The 19132-nt window shown below is 41.0% G+C and overlaps 1 protein-coding gene across 4 annotated transcripts in view; it reads left to right on the top strand.

Annotated features, from left to right (window-relative positions):
• The window catches only part of sash1a (SAM and SH3 domain containing 1a), a 232250-nt gene that overhangs the window by 171891 nt on the left and 41227 nt on the right, over positions 1-19132 (top strand). For all 4 annotated transcript variants that reach the window (XM_072442765.1, XM_072442756.1, XM_072442749.1 and 1 more), the window contains exon 2: positions 1846-1974. In XM_072442765.1, coding sequence (XP_072298866.1) covers positions 1846-1974 — 129 coding nt within the window. The remainder of the gene's footprint in view (positions 1-1845; positions 1975-19132) is intronic.

Below are 19132 nucleotides of genomic sequence, written 5' to 3'. Positions count from 1 at the left end.
CCATTCATCTGAGGCCTGGCACCCAAAGGCGAAGAGCGTCCCGTCCACAAAGACTGAGGCAGAACTGTTCACAGCGCACACACTGACTCAATGCCCCGTCTGCCTGGCACAGATTAGGTCAACACCATTGAGTATTCAGCAGCTGGGATTCACTCATGTGTTCTAGGAAAAATAACATGAAGTAAACAAGAAATATTTGGAATTGCATGGTACTTCACTCTTCTTTCTCTTGTTTATTTAGCACAGCCTTGTCCTAAAATGGAGGGTTGAAGGTCTTTAGTTATTTTGTCAGTTAATTGGTCGACGATTTTTAAGTCGACCAACATTTGCATCAGAATGGAACAGGCATGGTGTGAGTTAACTGAAGAGTACGTAGATGTAAATACGCTAGGGGTGTGCCAAACTATCGAAATATTGTGATACTAAATTTGGTGATATCGTGGCCTGCTGTCTCGATATTTTGCACTACAATTTTGTTGCTTATTTAAAGAGAGGACACTTGTTTACCCAAAACATTTGACATTCTGACTGTTTTGATGATTCAAATGGGTGTATTTCATTTCGAGTTGGTGCAGGTCGTGGTTTAACAAAGAAAATATGTGTTACAATGTACTGGGTTCTTTAAAAATAGTGATATATCATAGAATATCCTGAGCAATTTATCAATTATCGCATGTATCGCAAAATCTTGATATTGTATCGTGAGTCGTGTATCGAATCGTGAGGGACCCTGTGATTCCCAGCCCTAAAATACGCTGTTTCCTTGTATTTTGTCTGAATAAATAGCTACATAAACATCTGGGCAGTTAAGTGCAGTTTGGTCCAAATACGTGGTCAGATCATAGATACTGAAAAGTTTTGAGAGCTTTTGTCGGTGTCGCACCACTCTCCCCTTTTACTTCGACTAATCAGTTATCAGGGCATATGTTTAGTCGATCAAGGATTTCTTTAATCAACTACAGCCCTACTAAAATCCCCTTGTTTTTATTACCTTTTGCGCCAGCTAAACGTTCAATTTCCCAAGTCCGCTGTATATTACACAACTACACAGCTGCCCTTCTGTTTTCAGATTTACCAACACTTACAATTAGTCCCATATAAAGGCCACATGTAGCAAGTGTTAGGATGGGGCCAGGCTTAAGCAGGCATTATTACACTGACAGAGCCCTAGCTACTGAAATAATTAAGTGTATATAAGTTATAAGGCATGAAATATAGTCTTGACTCAGCAATAGTTTGTTCCCGGATTGTATAATTTATAAGGATGGACCGTGTGACCTCGAGGCAGTTTGTTGTCCGAGCACTTCCAGTCTTTGTGTGCGGATCAGGCCTCGGCATCAACAGAGAACGCTGAAGCCCAAACATACTCTTATCTAATAAAAAGGAATTGGGTCTAATGTTCCGAGGGACTTGTCGGCAAAATGGCAGATTTACGTTGTTATTTTTTAATCAAACCGTACTTAAAACTTAGCTGGGATCATAAATTGTTTCTAATTTCTTGGTTTTCCTTCAGAGAGGCGGTTATTTGCAGACATAATGTACACATAAATGGATTAATGTTGTCATGAATCATCACTAACATTTTTGATACTAAGAAAAAGGCCTGATACTGAGTTTGCTATGAGATAATAGAACGAGTTGTTTTTTTAAGATTATTATGTGGTCCTGTTCATGTTCTGAAAGTATCTAAATACCTGCTTCAATAGTAGTTTTATAATCGATTTAGTTTCTGGATTTATCAAAACCAGCTCACACTTTGTCTTTGTTTGGATTGTTTACTTCCACGTCATGTTTTGCTTTCTTTATTCTAGCCCTAAATATTCTACAATCTTGTGTCTTTTGTAGGATGGTTCTCTGGGCAACATAGATGACCTTGCTCAAGAATACGCAGAGTACTACAACACCTGCTTCAGCGACGTCAGCGACCGAATGGAAGAGCTGCGGAAACGAAGAGTCTCACAGGAACTAGATATGGTGAGTCCGAAACACATTAACACACTAAGCCCAGCCAGTGCGCCGACGGAAAAGCTCTAATGTTTACTAAATGTGATCCAAAATGCTGTTCAGGAAGTATTTTCCAAGGTTTCTGGTCCAAATCGCCCCGCGAAATCCACCAGGAAGTCGTGGAGTGCTTTGTGGAGAGGATGTCGGGTAGTGGGGCGCCCCATACCGTTGCCAAGCCACAGGAAAAGCTATGTAGGAATGTTGCACCAGAGAGAAGCCACCCCATAGGTCCCCAAATAAACAAGTCTCATTCTACTACTAATATCCTAATGGTTATGGCAAGTTTAAAGCAGAGGTTACAAGGAGGTTGAGGGTTCACTTCTCGGGCAAGGAAGGGATACCTGTAGATCTGTCCTCTGCTCTTTCTTGACTTCCTTAGGTCATAATGGCTGTCTGTCAGTCGTGAACCTTCTTCTTTAGTGTTTGGGCCCAAAGTTACAGATAATCAGAACGACGGACAGTTTAATAATCCCTCTTTTCACTTATGACGATGGTCTTTAGTTGACCAGAGTTTCTTTAGACGATTACAGCCCGCTACATTGACCTGAAAGCTGTTTCTGACTACTAAATCAAAAATAATACTCTGAACTGCATGTGTCAACAGTCTGTCACTAGGGGATTAGTATTGCCTGGTACAATCATGTGTGTTTGCATGTAATCCGCTCACACATGTACTGTATTACCTTAAGCCTTATTTTAGCCCCTGTCCAAAAAGTCTGCCCGTATATATTTTTTCTGTCATTACCATATTTCCCAGTTTAATGGGACAGCCTCTTCTTCTTGACAGTCGGCCCATGTGGTTCTGGTTGAGTTGGCAGGTCTGACTTTAGATGGAGCTGATTTATTAGTCTGGATCTTTTCATGACTGGAGGTAGATTATTGAAGAGCCGCAGGGTGAGCATTCATAGTCAATATGCAGATTGGTTTCTCCATATGGTATCACATACTAATTGTTAAAGTGATGAGTTTTCTAGTGGAAAAAAATATATGTTTCGTGTGCAAATGAAAAAGTATCTCCGTCAAGGCTTACAATGTTTAATAATGTGGCTGGCCAGACCCGAATTTAAATATATATTACAATAATGTCAAACTTGTTTTCTATACTAAGAACAATCTCTGATACTTGATTCTGCTTCTGCTTTCATTGCCACAATGTTGATGAACAGGAAAAAATATTTTTTAACTGAAATATTTTTAGCATCTCCGATAAGAAAATCAACCAGTAGTAAAGCTATAGATCAAGTCACATTTTTGGGGGGGAAATTTATGTGATAAAATCCAAGCCCAAAAACAGACATTTCATCTTGAAATGCAATTTAACTGTTGTTTAAGTGTCTAGTATGTTAACGTAACATATTCACAGTTATTCAGATAACTATAGCATAAGGAACATGCTAACAAGTTTACCAAAGCATCAGTTTTACCCCAAATCACTAAATCCATTGAATTCTTCCAAACTCCGGAAGTAGAGGAAGTGCCAATTCGTCTTCTGCATCGCTTAGAGCCAGTGTCAAAATAACGAATAATATCACATATAAGTCGCTCCGGAGTATAAGTCTTACCTCAAGACTATGTAAAAAGGTGCAATTTATAATCCGGAAAATAGGGTACATAGCGTACCGTCTCAAACTTTAGCATAACTTTGCTCACTGTATGTACTGTACCTGTTCATACTTTTGAAATAATGCGTTCGACTAGTGTTGAACGTCCTGGGGAGATAAAACAGAGGAAGAGGAAGCAATCAGGGCAGATAGACTTTGTGTGCTTCATGTTTAAAAGAGGAGAGCGGAGGAGCAGGATGTGCAGAGGGAGCCTGCAGCTGTCCTGTCACTCCACAAACTTTGGCAGTAAAGAAAACACTACAAAAGTTGTGGGAGGGAATATGGGTCAGACAACACTTGTCTCAAACACCAGCCCACACGGTCTCATTCAGGTGCAGTACTTTCTACATGTGAGATTGGCTGATACATTACGTTAGCTTAGAGTTGTTGGAACTAGTAAAAAAGCAAGCTGAAATGAAGTCATAATTCAACTTTTAATGAATTACTAAAGTTACAAAGTTATTTTAAATATTAATTGTAACATTATGCTGGCTATGTATTAGGTGAAAACATTAAATCAGAGTTTTCTTTTTCTTTTATGAATTATAATTGACTTAATTCTCTGAAAGGGAATAAAACAAAAAAACCTAAAGTGAAAAAAGTTTGCTTCCACTTTGAATCAAATCACTGAGATAATTTAATCTGCGATATTTGATCTGTGATTTTGCTAATTTTAACCATAATTATCCTTTGAATCCTTGAAGGCCATGCACTTTGCACCATCTCTATAACTCTGACAGCGCTGGGTGAAAGTGGCTGATAATTTAGGTGAATATTCTGATGCAATGGTCTTTCTTCGGGTCATTAGCAGACGGTTAGGGAAGGTCACACGAATGCTGCGACATTTAGCCTCCAGCGTAACAGAGCTCTGACCTTTAGAGAAAAGGCTAGCGCTATAAAAGTTCCGGGACAGTAGTGATGCAGCAACCCCTTCACAATACCCACATCGGGTCCGGCCATTGTCTTAATGTTGTAGACTGTAGACTCCAAACAACGTGCTCATTTTCTAATTGTTTCACTCGATTTGCTATGACGGCATTTGCCCAGTTTGAACAAGATGAGGGTGCTGGCTATTGGATCGTTAAGAGTTACGTTGGGCTCCGAATTCTTTACCACATTGTGTCCGATATGGTCATTATTTGCAACACATTTCGTATTTTTAATTTAATTTTAATTTGTTTAAGCTATTACGCAACAAATGCAAAACAAAGAGCAGGACACAAGAGAGTGAAAAGCATGAAGAAAAAGAGTCTGTTTGGCATGTGTCCCTTTTGTATCCGTCCCATTTGTTCCAGTGTCCGGCAAATTTGTCCCTTTTCAAATTCAGTGCAAAAGTGAGTGTTTCCATTGTGTTAACGTCCGATGTAATTTCAGTCCAATCCTCGACAGTCGGCTCAGTCCCTGTCGTCCATCTCCCACATGTATCCATCCATCGTTTCCATCGTTGGCGTTTTATATCGATATCCAAATTGAACATCGGTGTTGAAGACGGTGTGCAGTGTGCCTCATTAATCTCAGCCCACATTTGACGAACAACAGGACAGTGATGAACAACTTGGCAGCCACAAAACTTTCCAGAATGTGTTTTCATTATGTTGGCGGCCACGTTTGAGGGGCCTCGGCAGTAACAAAGCCGTAGCCCCTCGTTTGTTGTGTTACAGGCCGACGATGGAGGGGCTCTCCCCGATTCGACCGGCTCTTCCTGTCCAGCTTGGCACGGGTTGTTCTTATGCATCTCTGTGTTTGTTTTACGAAAAGCACAGACAAACGGGTTAAACAAACTTCCCCTTTTCCAAATATGAGACGTGCGGACTGTCTGTGCAGCAGAAACGTTATGTTACGTTAAATGCTTTAAGTGGCACACATGAGTCGAGCTGGGCACTGGCAGGTGGATTGTAGGTGGAAGTGGCTGAAACAGTTGAATGCCAGTTTAAATCACAATTGCTATTACAAAAAAAATATGTATTGCAAGTTTTATTTTGGTAGGAAATAGGAAATCAAGCCTGTCATTTGTTATTAAAACCATTAAAAATGATAGCAAACGGAGAGAAAAAACATCTAGTTTAGGGTATAAGTGATATTTCTGCACTTTTGTGGTTAATTTTGTGGCCCATTCGTATTACTTAAACCTCAGCTGAGACATTTATGGGCACATTTTAGCACATTATTGATGCAGTGTGAAAATATGTTTTGAATATCATTAACAAGATACAAAAAAGCCCTGATTGTTATATTTGAGCAATACACTGAACAGAGTGTGCCATTGTTGATGGCAAGTACACAGTATAATAAAACCACACAAAAGCACACAACTTGGTGCTAGTGCTTGGCATACAAGGGTTTGGACACTTCTTTATTATCTGCCAAACCTGATGGAAATCGGTCTGACTTTAGTAAACGGGCCATAAAGTTATTATTTTTACATCAAAAGAGTTGGCCATTTTATTGTACCAGACCACAGCTGTGTACATTTTAGGCTTTGCGAGGCTAAGGTTTCTTATTATAACATCCCTAAAATGTGGACACAGAATGAAGGAAGTTATGTGTCGCCCTGAGGAACAGAAAGTCATTTAACCTGGCACCGAAAGTATTAGTTTATGACCTCATGAACGAAAAGTCAAACACAAAACAAATCACACCGATATTTAATGGCAGTTTATTTGTCTTCCTTCAGTAATTGATTAAGAAGAAGAAGAAAAAATTTAATTATGTCCGTGTGGGGGCTGTTTATGTGAGTTACCGCAGCTACATTGACAAGGCCCATTTATCCGACAAGTTCTCTGAAACCCTTGAGATGTTTGGTAAACGTCATAACTAAAAGACATTTGTCACAACACAAGATTGATCCCCTTGCCTGAGGAACTCTCTGTAATGGTTTTGAGTTTGGTTTTGACAGTTGAAGGTCGAGAGTCCGGTTCAGACGTGTGTGTTTGGCCACCAGCTGAAGGAGCAGTGCGCCACATGGACTAATGCCTCCTTCAAGCGCATTCATCAAACTGGGTCAGTTCATCAGGGTTAAACTCACAGCGTCGAGTCATGACAAATCCTGGGTTTATTTACTGTATAACTTCATGGCTTTGTTGTTCTAAGATGCCTTTCAAATGATGTCCGATATTGCCGTAAAGGTTTGGATGAATCCAGATGTCTATTTTAGGTTTTTCACTCTGATTTATTTGTCAGAAATTTAGATCGCGGAACTGTTGCTGGAATGTGCAATAACCTTGGTATTTTGGTGGAAATGCCCAAACAAAAATGAGCCGAGGAAGCTGAGGAATGTGCCACATTGTTGCACATTTTGAGGAGCTCGGAAATGTGTTGTAAATCACTGCCACTTCCAAATTAGGCAAAGGTGGAAAGCATTACTAGATTTATCTTTTAGTTTTTACATTTGTGTCTGTACAGCTAAATATTATTGAAGTGAACTACAACGACTGCTACTAAAACAACTTATATAGAAGCCATAATTGCAAACTTTACTTCATACTTATATTACAAATACCTCTCGATCTGCAACTAACTATTATTTTGCCATTTATTGATTAATGGCAAGAATAAGCGTTTTTTTTTTACATAATTTGACCCAGAAGAAGCTAAAAGGATGTTGTTTGAGAACATCCTGATGAAGTACATTTACAAAATAAGTTTCCTTCAAAAACACATTTACTCCTTGTGTCTTTTTAATGTAATAACAGCCTTGCCTGAGTCATAAAACCTGTTTAGTCCGAATAATAATTATTGGATTGCTACATTTGTTGAGGCAAGGCAAGGCAAGGCAAGTTTATTTGTAGAGCACATTTCATACACAAGGCAATTCAAAGTGCTTCACACAGCAGGAAAAATGCATTCAAATCACAAAGAAATTACAGAAATACAATAAAATTAACTAAATTAAAAATTATCAATCCAACTGATTTTCTAAACTAATAAAATCACAAACAAAAGAGAAGAGTGCAAAGATAAAAATTAACTACAATAAAATTAACTAAATTAAAAATTATCAATCCAACTGATTTTCTAAACTAATAAAATCACAAACAAAAGAGAGAAGTGCAAAGAAAAAATCCTTTCAGTCATATGCGCAGCTAAACAAAACTGTTTTTAGCTTAGATTTGAACATTGTCAGAGTAGTAGCCTGTCTCACATCTTCAGGAAGACTGTTCCAGATTTTAGCTGCATAAAACTGAAACGCAGATTCACCATGTTTTGTCCTGACTCTGGGCACCAGCAGGAGGCCGGTCCCTGAGGTCCTCAGAGTCTGAGATGGTTCATATGGCACTAACATATCCAAGATGTACTTTGGTGCTAGGCCATGGAGAGACTTGTACACAAGCAGAGCTGCTTTAAAGTCTATTCTCTGAGCCACAGGGAGCCAGTGCAGAGACCTGAGAACAGGACTAATGTGCTCATACTTCCTGGTTCTGGTCAGGACCCGAGCAGCAGCGTTCTGGATGTACTGCAGCTGTTTTACAGCTCGTTTGGAGAGGCCAGTGAGCAGGCCGTTACAGTAGTCTAATCTACTGGAGACAAACGCGTGGATAAGTCTCTCTAAATCTGGTTTTGACAGTATATTTTTGATTTTGGCAATGTTTTTTAGATGGTAAAAAGCTGTTGATGTTATTGATTTGACATGGCTATTAAAGTTCAAGTCTGAGTCCATTATTACCCCCAGATTTCTAACTTGGTTTGTAGGTTTTAGAGCGAGACTCTGGAGGTGACCGCTAACACTTTCTCTTTGTTTCTGTGGGCCAAAAACGTTTATTTCAGTCTTGTCTGAGTTCAGCTGGAGAAAGTTGTTTTGCATCCACACACTGATTGGATGCAGTGACAGAGTGAATCTACTGGTCCATAGTCACCTGCCGATAGTGAAACATAGATCTGAGTGTCGTCTACATAATTGTGATAGGACACATTTTCACTGCGTATCAACTGACCTAACGGCAGCATGTAGAGGTTGAACAGAAGGGGACCCAGGACTGACCCTTGGGGCACTCCACAGGTCAGGGTCATGTGGTCTGAGACACAGCTACCAATTTCAACAAAGTACTTCCTGTCTTCCAGATAGGACCTTAACCAGTTTAGGGCAGTGCCAGTGATGCCCACCCAGTCCTCTAGTCTCTGTAAGAGGATCCCATGATCGACAGTGTCAAAAGCAGCACTCAGATCTAACAGAATTAAGACTGAGGCTTTGCCCGTGTCAGTGTTCAGGCGGATGTCATTTGTCACCTTGACAAGAGCAGTCTCAGTGCTGTGATGAGGTCTAAAAACTGACTGAAAAACATCAAATGAGTTGTTTATTAAGAGGAAATCTGTGAGCTGTTGGTAAATAACCTTTTCAAGGACTTTGCCCCAAAATGGCAGATTAGAGATGGGCCGGTAATTACTCAGTACTGCGGCATCAAGACTGCTCTTCTTTAGGAGAGGCTTTATGACCGCAGTTTTCAAAGACATTGGGAATGTTCCAGATTGAAGCGACATGTTAACTATGTGAGTGAATGGTGCTAACAAACTGTTCAGCACAGACTTTAGAAATCTGGTGGGTAACACATCGAGGCAGCATGTAGATGAACTCAGACTGGTGATGATCTCATGGACAGTTTTGTCAGTTACTGGTGCAAAGTGAGTTAGCTCTAAGTGTGTCTACATTTCCTGTGTTTTTGTCAAGCCATGTTTCAGTTAAAAACATAAAATCAAGATTATAAGAAGAAATAAAATTATTAATTAAGAGAGATTTGTTACATAAGGATCTGACATTTAGCACAGCAAGTTTCAGACTAGTTTCAGTGGGACTGGGCTTTATCTTTTCACAGGGAATATGAATCACATTTCTCAGATTGGGCCTGACTCACATTTTGTTTTTCCATCTGTGTGATGATGTGACTACAGAAATAGCACTAGGGGGGGCTCTTTTTACATAGGGCCCCGGGTTGGTTTGATTTTTATTGTGACAAAAGTCCCGGCAACGCTGAGACCCAGTGCATCCTAGCTATGGGAGATCCCAGGTGAAAGGCGAGGTTGGATGGGTGGTGGGGCTTTTGTAGCCAAGGAGAGTTTGGGACCAGGTGAGAGGCGAGGGGGGATGGGTGGTGGGGCTTTTGTTGGTGTAGTCGGCTTGTGCGGGGAAGAGTTGATAAGTATTGACATAGCCCTTGCTATATTGGGCGTGAGTGGAGCCATCTTAATGCCTGATTTGATCAGACTTTCAAAATGGCTGGGAAGGCCCATGGGTGAGAGTGGAGATGAGAAGGAGAATGATGAATCTTTAGTGGGAGTAGATGTTGCAGGGGGAACCCAGGGCTGGTGTGAAGGCAGGGGCGATGACAGGGATGTTGTTGGGCTTGTCACAGATGGGTCCAAGGGCTTTGAAGACTGTTCCTTTGCTGGAGGCGGTGGAGGTGAATGTGGAGCAGCTGGAGCTGAATCCTTTGCTGGTGGTGGTGGAGCAGCTGCTGATGAATCCTTTGGTGGAGGCTGAGGTTGTGGTGCTTTTGATGTTGAAACATTGGCTCGGTCTCTGGCTGATGGAGCAGGAATTCTTCTCTTATTCCTCTCTTCTCTAACTATCTGCTCAGGACCCTGTCCAGGCCCAGTCCAATGCCTCAGAGCGTGGAGCAGGTTCTCTGTCAGCACCCTCACTCCACCTCTGCATAGGTGGGGGCCATTTCTCTTAAATAGGTCCTCTCGTTTCCAGAATAGATAGAAGTTCTCAATGTAGTGTAGTCCTCTCGGGGAACACTCTTTGGACAGCCATGTGTTCAGCTGAAGAAGCCGGCTAAACTTGTTTATCCTCCTGTCGATGTTTGGAAGAGGTCCACTTATGAATGTTTTGATTTCCATTTTATCAAGCACGTCGAATAACTTCAAGAAGTCTTTTTCAAAACTTCAGTCTGTTCCGCCGCATGTCCACTGCACCCACGTGCACAATCAGCTGTTTAGCTCCTCCATGCTTAGCCATAATATTTGGAAGGAGTGACGTTATCTCAGAAACAGTGGCGCTTGGAAAAGAATGTGTGTTTATCTTTTCATGCGTCACGTGACTTATCGCGCCGTCCCCAACTAAAACAATCTTTGTGACCTTGGCTCCTGGCACAGATCTTCCTCGCTGTATTTTGGCCACGTCATCTTTCCTTTTTTCATTTAATTCCATCTCTGAAAGTGGTAAAAATCTGTTGGTGAGCTGTATTTTAGGCGACTTCACGTTATCTTTGTATCGTTTAGGCTTTGCTCCAAGTTTGTTCCAAGAAACAGCCTGGTCTTTCTGGTTTTTAGACAGTTTTGGAAACGACACAGAGTCACTGCGGTTTAGGTTGAAAGTAGCAGTTTTTCTTGTAAAAAGTGTGCTCTTCTTACCATCGGTTGACACAGGAATGGTATCGTGAAGAACTTTTTCAGATTCCAAAACAAATATCCGTGTTTTCAGCTCATTAATTTCTTGTTGATATTTCCGACAGCGTTCACAGTCTTTCTCCCTTCTTCTCCCGGACATGTCGCTGGCGTCAGATATGTCGTTAAAACTGGAAAAATGTTCTTAAAATCCTTGGTTTACTTGAAAAAGTCTAAAGCAAAAATGTTTGGAAGACAAAAACTGATTAAAAAGCAAAATAAATAAGGAAAACAGCGATAGCAAGCGGAGCGAGCAAAAAAGCGTGTGCACTCTTCGGAAGCAGAGGTAGACATTTATTTCAGCTCTAAACACTACTAATAATATGCTAATAGGTTTATTGTGGCCACTTATTCTCTGATTCATCACAGCAATTATTATTTTATTCCTTCTTATTTGGCCATTTACCACTCTCACAAAGATTAAATATACAGTTTTTATGATAAGAGTAACATTACGTGCTACAAGCCTCTACAGCTGCTGTGAGTACTTCTGTACATTTACTAGCCTTTACCCCCTGGATCTAGAGACCACATTCTTTACCACTTTACAGTAGCTACTTACGTCTGTTTGGAATAGAAAACACAATCTAGTCAGTGCTAATGGCTATCCCCGCATTTTCTATTGTGTATTATGTTTTCTCTTGAGTCTCATATCATGGCTAGCGCGTGTGTCGTTTGGATGCGGACCAGGATTTCCAGTTGGTGTCTGTCCTTCCATCGCCGCGCCCACCCTGTCTCACCCAGAGCCAGGTGCCAGTTGGCATACCGTCCCAGAGCCACCTGGTTCCTCTGGTGAATATGGCATTTCTGCCATATTCACCTTTTCTTGGCTCACACGGAGATGGCTTTGTGTATGATGTGAGGGAGAAGAATGCAAAATGTCAGGTTATTAGTGCTGTAATCAACTAAAGAAAGATTTGGGTGACTAAAGACTTGCCCGGGAACGTGGGATTTAAAAAGCCCTCAAAATTATATGATCCGATCAAATATTTGACCCGAAGTGCATTGAACAAAAGTATGTAAAAAAGCAGAATTAATTCACAATTGTCCAGCTAGGTTGCGTCACGCCTTCTCCTTTCTGCTGTGGTCCATATTCATTCTTTAAAATCGCTGTGAAATAATAGTAAAAATGTTGATTGAACAAGACATCATCGACCGATTAATTGCCCAAACGACTAAAGGCCGATAGCCCTAGAGTTTGTTGAGCTAAATTGTACATATTGCAAAGACAAAATATTGGTATGGCTTTAGAACCTTTGTTTTATCCAGCATTCTGTTATGTATTGAACACAAATTATGATAAATATAGCCGCAAGCGGCAATGATCGGCCCTCGCTACGCCGCCGCCACGCCGCAAGAGGAGGGGGCGCTAACGCGCCCCAATTGTCCTTTTATTACGCCTACTGCTGAATCTGTGACGCTGTCACATCTTCTCCCCTTTGTTTTACCATCAAAAAGCTATTTTATTTTGAATTCTTGGCAAAATGTGCGGCTTTGCCGCACAGACACCGTGACTCTTTGAATAAAAATGTGGATAACTTTTGATGGTCGACCCCTGAAGATGAGTCTCACCAAATTTCAGGTTAATATGTCTAACGCCCTAAGAGGAGTTTGTGAAAGTCTAAAGTGTAAACATGTTCTGGCGATTTCCCCATTGGAATAACATGGAAGGTTTCGGTCATCGTTACGGCAAAGCCATAACAATTATGACATGGGTCTCATTGACTTTTTTGATGGGGATGCCAAAATTGAGTTGTGTGTCAAATTTCATATAATTTCGCAAAACTAAATATTTAACCTCCATATAAAATCTGTAGGGGGCGCTGTGGCTCCAAATTAATTTATTTCACTTCAAGTAGGTTTAGGGCAAAGAGTTTAACAACTGATTCTAATTTGACGCAATTCGGACTTTATCTGCGCAAACCGCAGAAATGTTAAATTTGGGAGATTTCTGAAATTCTTGCTACAGTTTGCGGCTTTGCCGCACAGAGACCGTGACAGGTATCAATGTAATTTGGATAACTTTTGATGTCCCACTCCTCAGTAGCATTTTCACCAAATTTCAGCTTTTTAGGGCCAACGCCCTGGGAGGAGTTCGTAAAAGTACGACGTTTGGAAAAACTCCGAAGTCATGTTTAGCCATTTTTGAAGCAATATGGCCGACATTTGGTTGGGCGGACGGCGTTGCCGTAATAATATTTTTTACTTCTCTTGTCACCATCTACCTCTGCGCCAAATTTCATGATTCTACGATCAGATTTTTTTTGGGTCATTTCCCATCTCTCAATGCATTTTTGGTACATTTGGGGGAGCTGACGCGCCATTTTTTTATTTTAGAAAAGAGAAATAGCCAGAATCTAGAGAGGCACGATTTTTAGAGGTGTGCAAATTTTTGTGACTTTTCGTCAATGTTCACTGGGTGAAAAATAGGGGGGTTGGTCCCGAGAAGAAGAAAGAAAGAAAGAAAGAATAATATTCCGATACGAAAACAATGTTTCCCATTTTCCAAATATCATAAACTATACATTTTCGGAAAGCGCTCGCGCTTTCCTACCTCATGGTGTGGGTCCCTGGTCACTGACGGGTACTTTCGTTAATTTTGAGTGGGCTCCGCCCACTTTGTGTTTTTGGCCCTCTATACAGTAATAATGTTCATTTTTTGCATTACATGCTTATATGCACGGAACATGCAAGAGATGGGGAACGTATTCGTGAGGTACTTAGCGCAAATGAGTGCTTTATATGGGGATGACGACCGCGAAAGTGCTCGTTTAGTGCGCACTTTTGCACGGGCTTCGCCCGTTTACAACGGTAATGTTCCATTTTCCTACTACTAATTAGTATGCACGGGGCGTGCATGAGTGAAGGAGTGCGTTAGTAAGTGTTTGGAAGTGGGCGAGTGCTTCGCGCTCGATTTCGCACGGCCTTACGAGATTAATAGGCCTCTCGCCAGCTTGTGGCGCTCGGACCTAAATTAATTGATTGATTGATTGATTAATTATTCTACTACTACTGTAATTTCTTAGAGGACAATCAAGGGACCAACACAAGTTATTTCAATGTTTTTTTTCTTAAACTTTAGTTAGTACCTGCAATGATAATAGTAGTAGCCGTGTTGTAAGCTGAAGTGCTGAATGTACTACAGTCTTACTTGCTGTACCTGTGTCAATTACTTCAGAATCATTTAACCTATAATAAAGGATACTGTGGTCCTCCAGAGCCTAAACACAACCTTGACTAAACATTGGCATCACAAAAGTGTACTTTGTTGCGCATTGTACATTTAAAGCTATTCTGCGCACTGGAACTGTTCAAGATTAAATGTTTGCAACAAGTGACATTTTTACTCTAATTCTCTGAGATTAAATTCTTCAAACGAAATGTATTTGTGCCACCAAAGTCTCCCTATGTTTAGCGTTACAAGTCTGGCTTAATAGATTGCATTTCTTCATCTCAAACCGCTTCAGTGAGACGTTTATGTTTCGCTGCTTATTTCACAGAGCTGACACAATGTGCTCCTCATTAACCCTCATATCTTCCCTCAATCCAGTCACGCTTAAGCAATCAGAATCTCTACTTTGCCTGCACATTCCCAAACAACCCTGTAGATATTGACTTCTATTCAGGAGGTGGAAAGTAGGCCAGCATCTCCCAGCGTCTCCCCGTGATTCCCAGCGTCTCCCAGCGTCTCCCAGAGTCTCCCAGCATCTGCCAGCGTCTCCCAGTGTCTCCCAGCGTCTCCCAGTATTTCCCAGCGTCTCCCAGTATTTCCCAGCGTCTCCCAGTATTTCCCAGCGTCTCCCAGTATTTCCCAGCGTCTCCCAGTATTTCCCAGCGTCTCCCAGTATTTCCCAGCGTCTCCCAGCGTCTCCCAGTGTCTCCCAGCATCTGCCAGTGTCTCCCAGCGTCTGCCAGTGTCTCCCAGTATTTCCCAGCGTCTCCCAGCATCTCCCAGCGTCTGCCAGCGTCTCCCAGCGTCTCCCAGTATTTCCCAGTGTCTCCCAGTATTTCCCAGCGTCTCCCAGCGTCTGCCAGCGTCTCCCAGCGTCTGCCAGCGTCTCCCAGTGTCTCCCAGTGTCTCCCAGCGTCTCCCAGTGTCTCCCAGCATCTGCCAGCGTCTCCCAGCGTCTCCCAGCGTCTGCCAGGATCTCCCAGCGTCTCCCAGTGTCTCCCAGCGTCTCCCAGCGTCTCCCAGCGTCTCCCAGCGTCTGCCAACGTCTCCCAGTGTCTCCCAGTGTCTGCCAGTGTCTGCCAGTGTCTGCCAGCGTCTGCCAGCGTCTGCCAGCGTCTGCCAGCGTCTCCTACCGTCTCCCACCGTCTCCCAGTATCTGAGGCAGAGGCTGTTGGGTTCATGTAAAGGACAGCGTGGGCCTCTGGGAGTGCGTTGTGAGATCTTTGCCTTTAATCCACTGATTTGAAATTCTCTTTGAAAAAAGCTACAGTTTCTTCACACGTCTGCATTTCTGCAAAAACAACTTTAGCTTATGGTATATTATTTATACCCTTCTGGCAATCTGTGGTGCGTCAAGACTTTTCACAAACTAAAGTAGTATTAGTAATATTACATTTTCTACAACCCTGCAACTGTAACTGCCAATTCTCTTTTAAATCGTATCGTTTGGCTGCTGTCGATTCAATTACTGCTGCTATTTAAAGCACATATTCATTAACAGATACTTAATTGAGCTGAATGTTTTACGAGGAAATTTACTCTTGATTTTTGTTTTGTATTTGTGATTCAAAATGAAGTTGAGGTTTATTTTTTACAATCAAGATTCAGTTCCTTCAGTTGAGAGAGTACTGGACATATTACTGGTAACTGCTGGACTAATACAGGAATCACAAGCTTTACACATACATTTAGTGGTTTACAGAGTTATAGTTATTATTATACTCATTTGCTGTGGACATTATATAGAACTTTGTGTTTAAGCTTATTTTATTCTTACATATACTTTGTTTTGCATGCCCCTTTACCATAGTCTATATGTTTTATTCATTGTTTTATGTTGCTGTTTACCACCGAAGCAAGCTCCTACTTAGAGAACGTTGTTCACTGAAAATGGCAAAATAACAACAACATTCTGATTCTGTTCCATAAATATACAATGGCTGATCTGCAAAACTTCCATTCCATTTTTGATTTGACGGCGATTATTCCAAAATACGCACATCTGAAAGCAAATATTCCAGGACCAAAGTAAATATGGCTCTACATTCAGTCTGTGCTGAGACAGATTCCACCTGGATGTGGGTTGTTTTGCACAGGTCCTCCGTGTGAGACATGGCACAGTCCGAGTCTTTAGACGTTTGCACAGATATATATGGGCTTGTTTGCTATTTCAATGGATACAGTAGTTTTACGCATTATACATGTCACTGCGGGTGTATCCGTGTCTCAAACCTGCCGACCCTATTGTGTTCAACGCTTTTAATCCAACATTTTCAAGTGTTCACATTGGACGATTTGATAACATTTTGATAGTTGCATGACACGTTCAGGTGAAGAAACTGATTGTCCGGTCAGTCACACACCAATATGTTTGTTTGTGAGGTTCCGATGCTTGAGAACATTTAAACTTGCAATAAAAAGTAGAGGAGATAGAAATGAGTCTGGTACATTGAGGCATAGCTGATCATATTTCAGTATTTTCTTAAATGTGGATGATTCTGGGCGTGTTTTAAAATGTCCACTGTGAGCAACATCTAGATTTTAAACATATTTAATTGCAGTGGTCAAAAAAATATGTATATATCACAATTATTAACAAGTGTTTTAATGATTTATTTTATTTTATTTATGTATTTTGAGTGTTGCTGGTGTGGTAGAGGAGCTTGTCTTGGGTCATCTCTACAGACAGCAAGCAGTGAGCCCAGTCATATCTTCTGTCACTGCAGGGGAGCCATCAAAGGGAATCAGATAGAAACACCTCAGTGAAAGTATGCACATAATGCACCTCGGAGACGGCCAGGACAGACTCTGACTTCTTTTATGTGAGGTATTTCTTACAGCCACCCTTTGTAAACACAACTGATGCCAGTGCACAAAGTGTGGTTTTTTTCTATTTTAGGTCTGGCAGGGACATGATTGAGGTTCTGGGTGGCTTTTTAACAGAAAGTAATGTTTTATACGTCTCCTGAATAATGTTTTGTTCATAATTAATCGCAAATCAATTACAAATTCAAAGACATTCAAATAAACCAATACATTTGAAAATTTGGATTTAAATGTCAAGGCTTGATTGGAAAATGTCTTATTGTGATTGTTCTGACAAGCACTGTAATTACAGTTAGATTTGTGATTAATGTTGTAATGGTAAGCTTAAAGTTTATATCTTAAAATCTGAAATTTGATCTGTTCAACAAATCCAAGAATCCCATATATTTCAGAACATGTTTGTAGAAGTAGAAACTACAGGGTGAGCAGGTTTGATACATAAACATACATAAACAAGATCGTTGGTTGTTTACAGATGAAATTAAGTCACTTAAATAATTTGTCTTTGCAATTTGCTCATCGCGATCATTCAAACTGAATTTGATTCGTCAGCGATATGTCTTTGCTGCCTTTTTAAACGCACGATCTTTTGAAAACTCTGCTGCTGCTGCTCTCAACTATATGAATTGTCATATGTTTTCAACATTTGCCAAGTAGGCTGCACTTTGGTAATCGCAGTGACTTACTCACTGCAAAGTCAACTGTGCTCTGTTCCACATCTTGATAAGAAAAGGTTTGCGTCAGCGTGACATCGAAAACTCATTCCAAACATGGATATTTTGCATTAAAGAATCATTTCTACTGTACACCCCACATGCTGTAGGCCTCTTTGCACTCCTCAGACTCCTTACATCCTGCGCATATGTGAATGTTGCTGACTGGTACCTGCTGTCCGACTTAAGGGAATTGCTCAATTCCCAGAATCGGACGAGCAGCAGCAGCATTCCTGATTTACACGCCACCGTAACATCCGTATCTCTGCGCTAACTGCCATAACAGACAAATAGATAAACAAGCCAGGTACAGGCCTCCCACTGTCCTAGTTAAGTTCTGAAGATAAAAGCAGGCAGAGCGTCTCTCCTCCATGCTTCCAGCGGGGCTACTCTTGATTACAGCAGGGATAAGTATAGGGTTCGAGCGCGTTTATCGACGTTTAGCCGCCTCAGCACCGCTCAGATCGAATGACCCTCCAGGATAAAAAGAAGCTCTGAAAGCATGCCATGTCACCACCGACAAACTCCTGACTATTAATGGCGGTTTCGTCATGCCGAGGGCGTGGCAGCATTGTCCGCACTCGTTCAAATCTGAGATAATGAAAGGTTAAGGCAAAGGTCGTCTGCAGATGACTGTTTCCTGTACTGTAAAGTATATGTGAGAGCTAGTGGAAAGTAACTGGATTCTCGTGTGTTTAACTCAAGTGTGTTTGTTAGTTTAGTAACAGTAGCAGTTGCAGCAGCAGTTATCACTTGTAAATATAGCATAGTAGAGTTGCTGTGTTGACCTTGAGCTAATGTAAATCCAGGGTTATCATAAGACTTTGTTGAATTAGCTATAGTCCTAATTGATGTGTAAAAGATAGCAAATAACTGATCTGCAATTATGTAAAATAGGAACATAATTGTGGCGAGTCCCCCATTCCGCCTAAGACCAATCTCACTTCCTCACAAAAATATGAAGTCAAGGGTCATAGATGTGTGAGTGACTTTCTTTTTTCTGTTTCATTATCACAGGGGGATTAACACATTTAGATTCATCAAATTTGTTGTTGGAATTTCATTTCTTACTATCTATTCACGTGTGCTCGTTCTGCCACACAAAACCTGAAGCCACGTGAGCATTAGTAGTGCAATGTAGTAGGTCTATACTTTTTGACAGTATAGAAGTAAACATTGGAAATGATCGTGATTTCAGTAAATCGAGCTTCCGTACACTAAATGTACTTCACCGTCATAAAGCTTTGGTCGTCACATTTCCCAAAGTTGACGTTCTTTGTTTTTATTTTCATTTTTTAGCTAGTTTGTTAGTATACTGTATATAGACTAGGAATGTTGCAATTTAAAATGTAAGTGTAACGATTATTGTGTGAATAAACATTGCGATTTAACGATTATTTGTGGTCTTTAACATCATGACCAAAATGACAATAAAA

This window comes from Eucyclogobius newberryi, unplaced genomic scaffold (assembly GCF_026437365.1).
Source record: "Eucyclogobius newberryi isolate DKJ021-1_F unplaced genomic scaffold, fEucNew1.0.hap1 SCAF_1, whole genome shotgun sequence".
NCBI lineage: Eukaryota > Metazoa > Chordata > Actinopteri > Gobiiformes > Gobiidae > Eucyclogobius > Eucyclogobius newberryi.
Note: the sequence above shows the minus strand (reverse complement) of the source record. Positions and strands in the feature narration are given on the sequence as shown.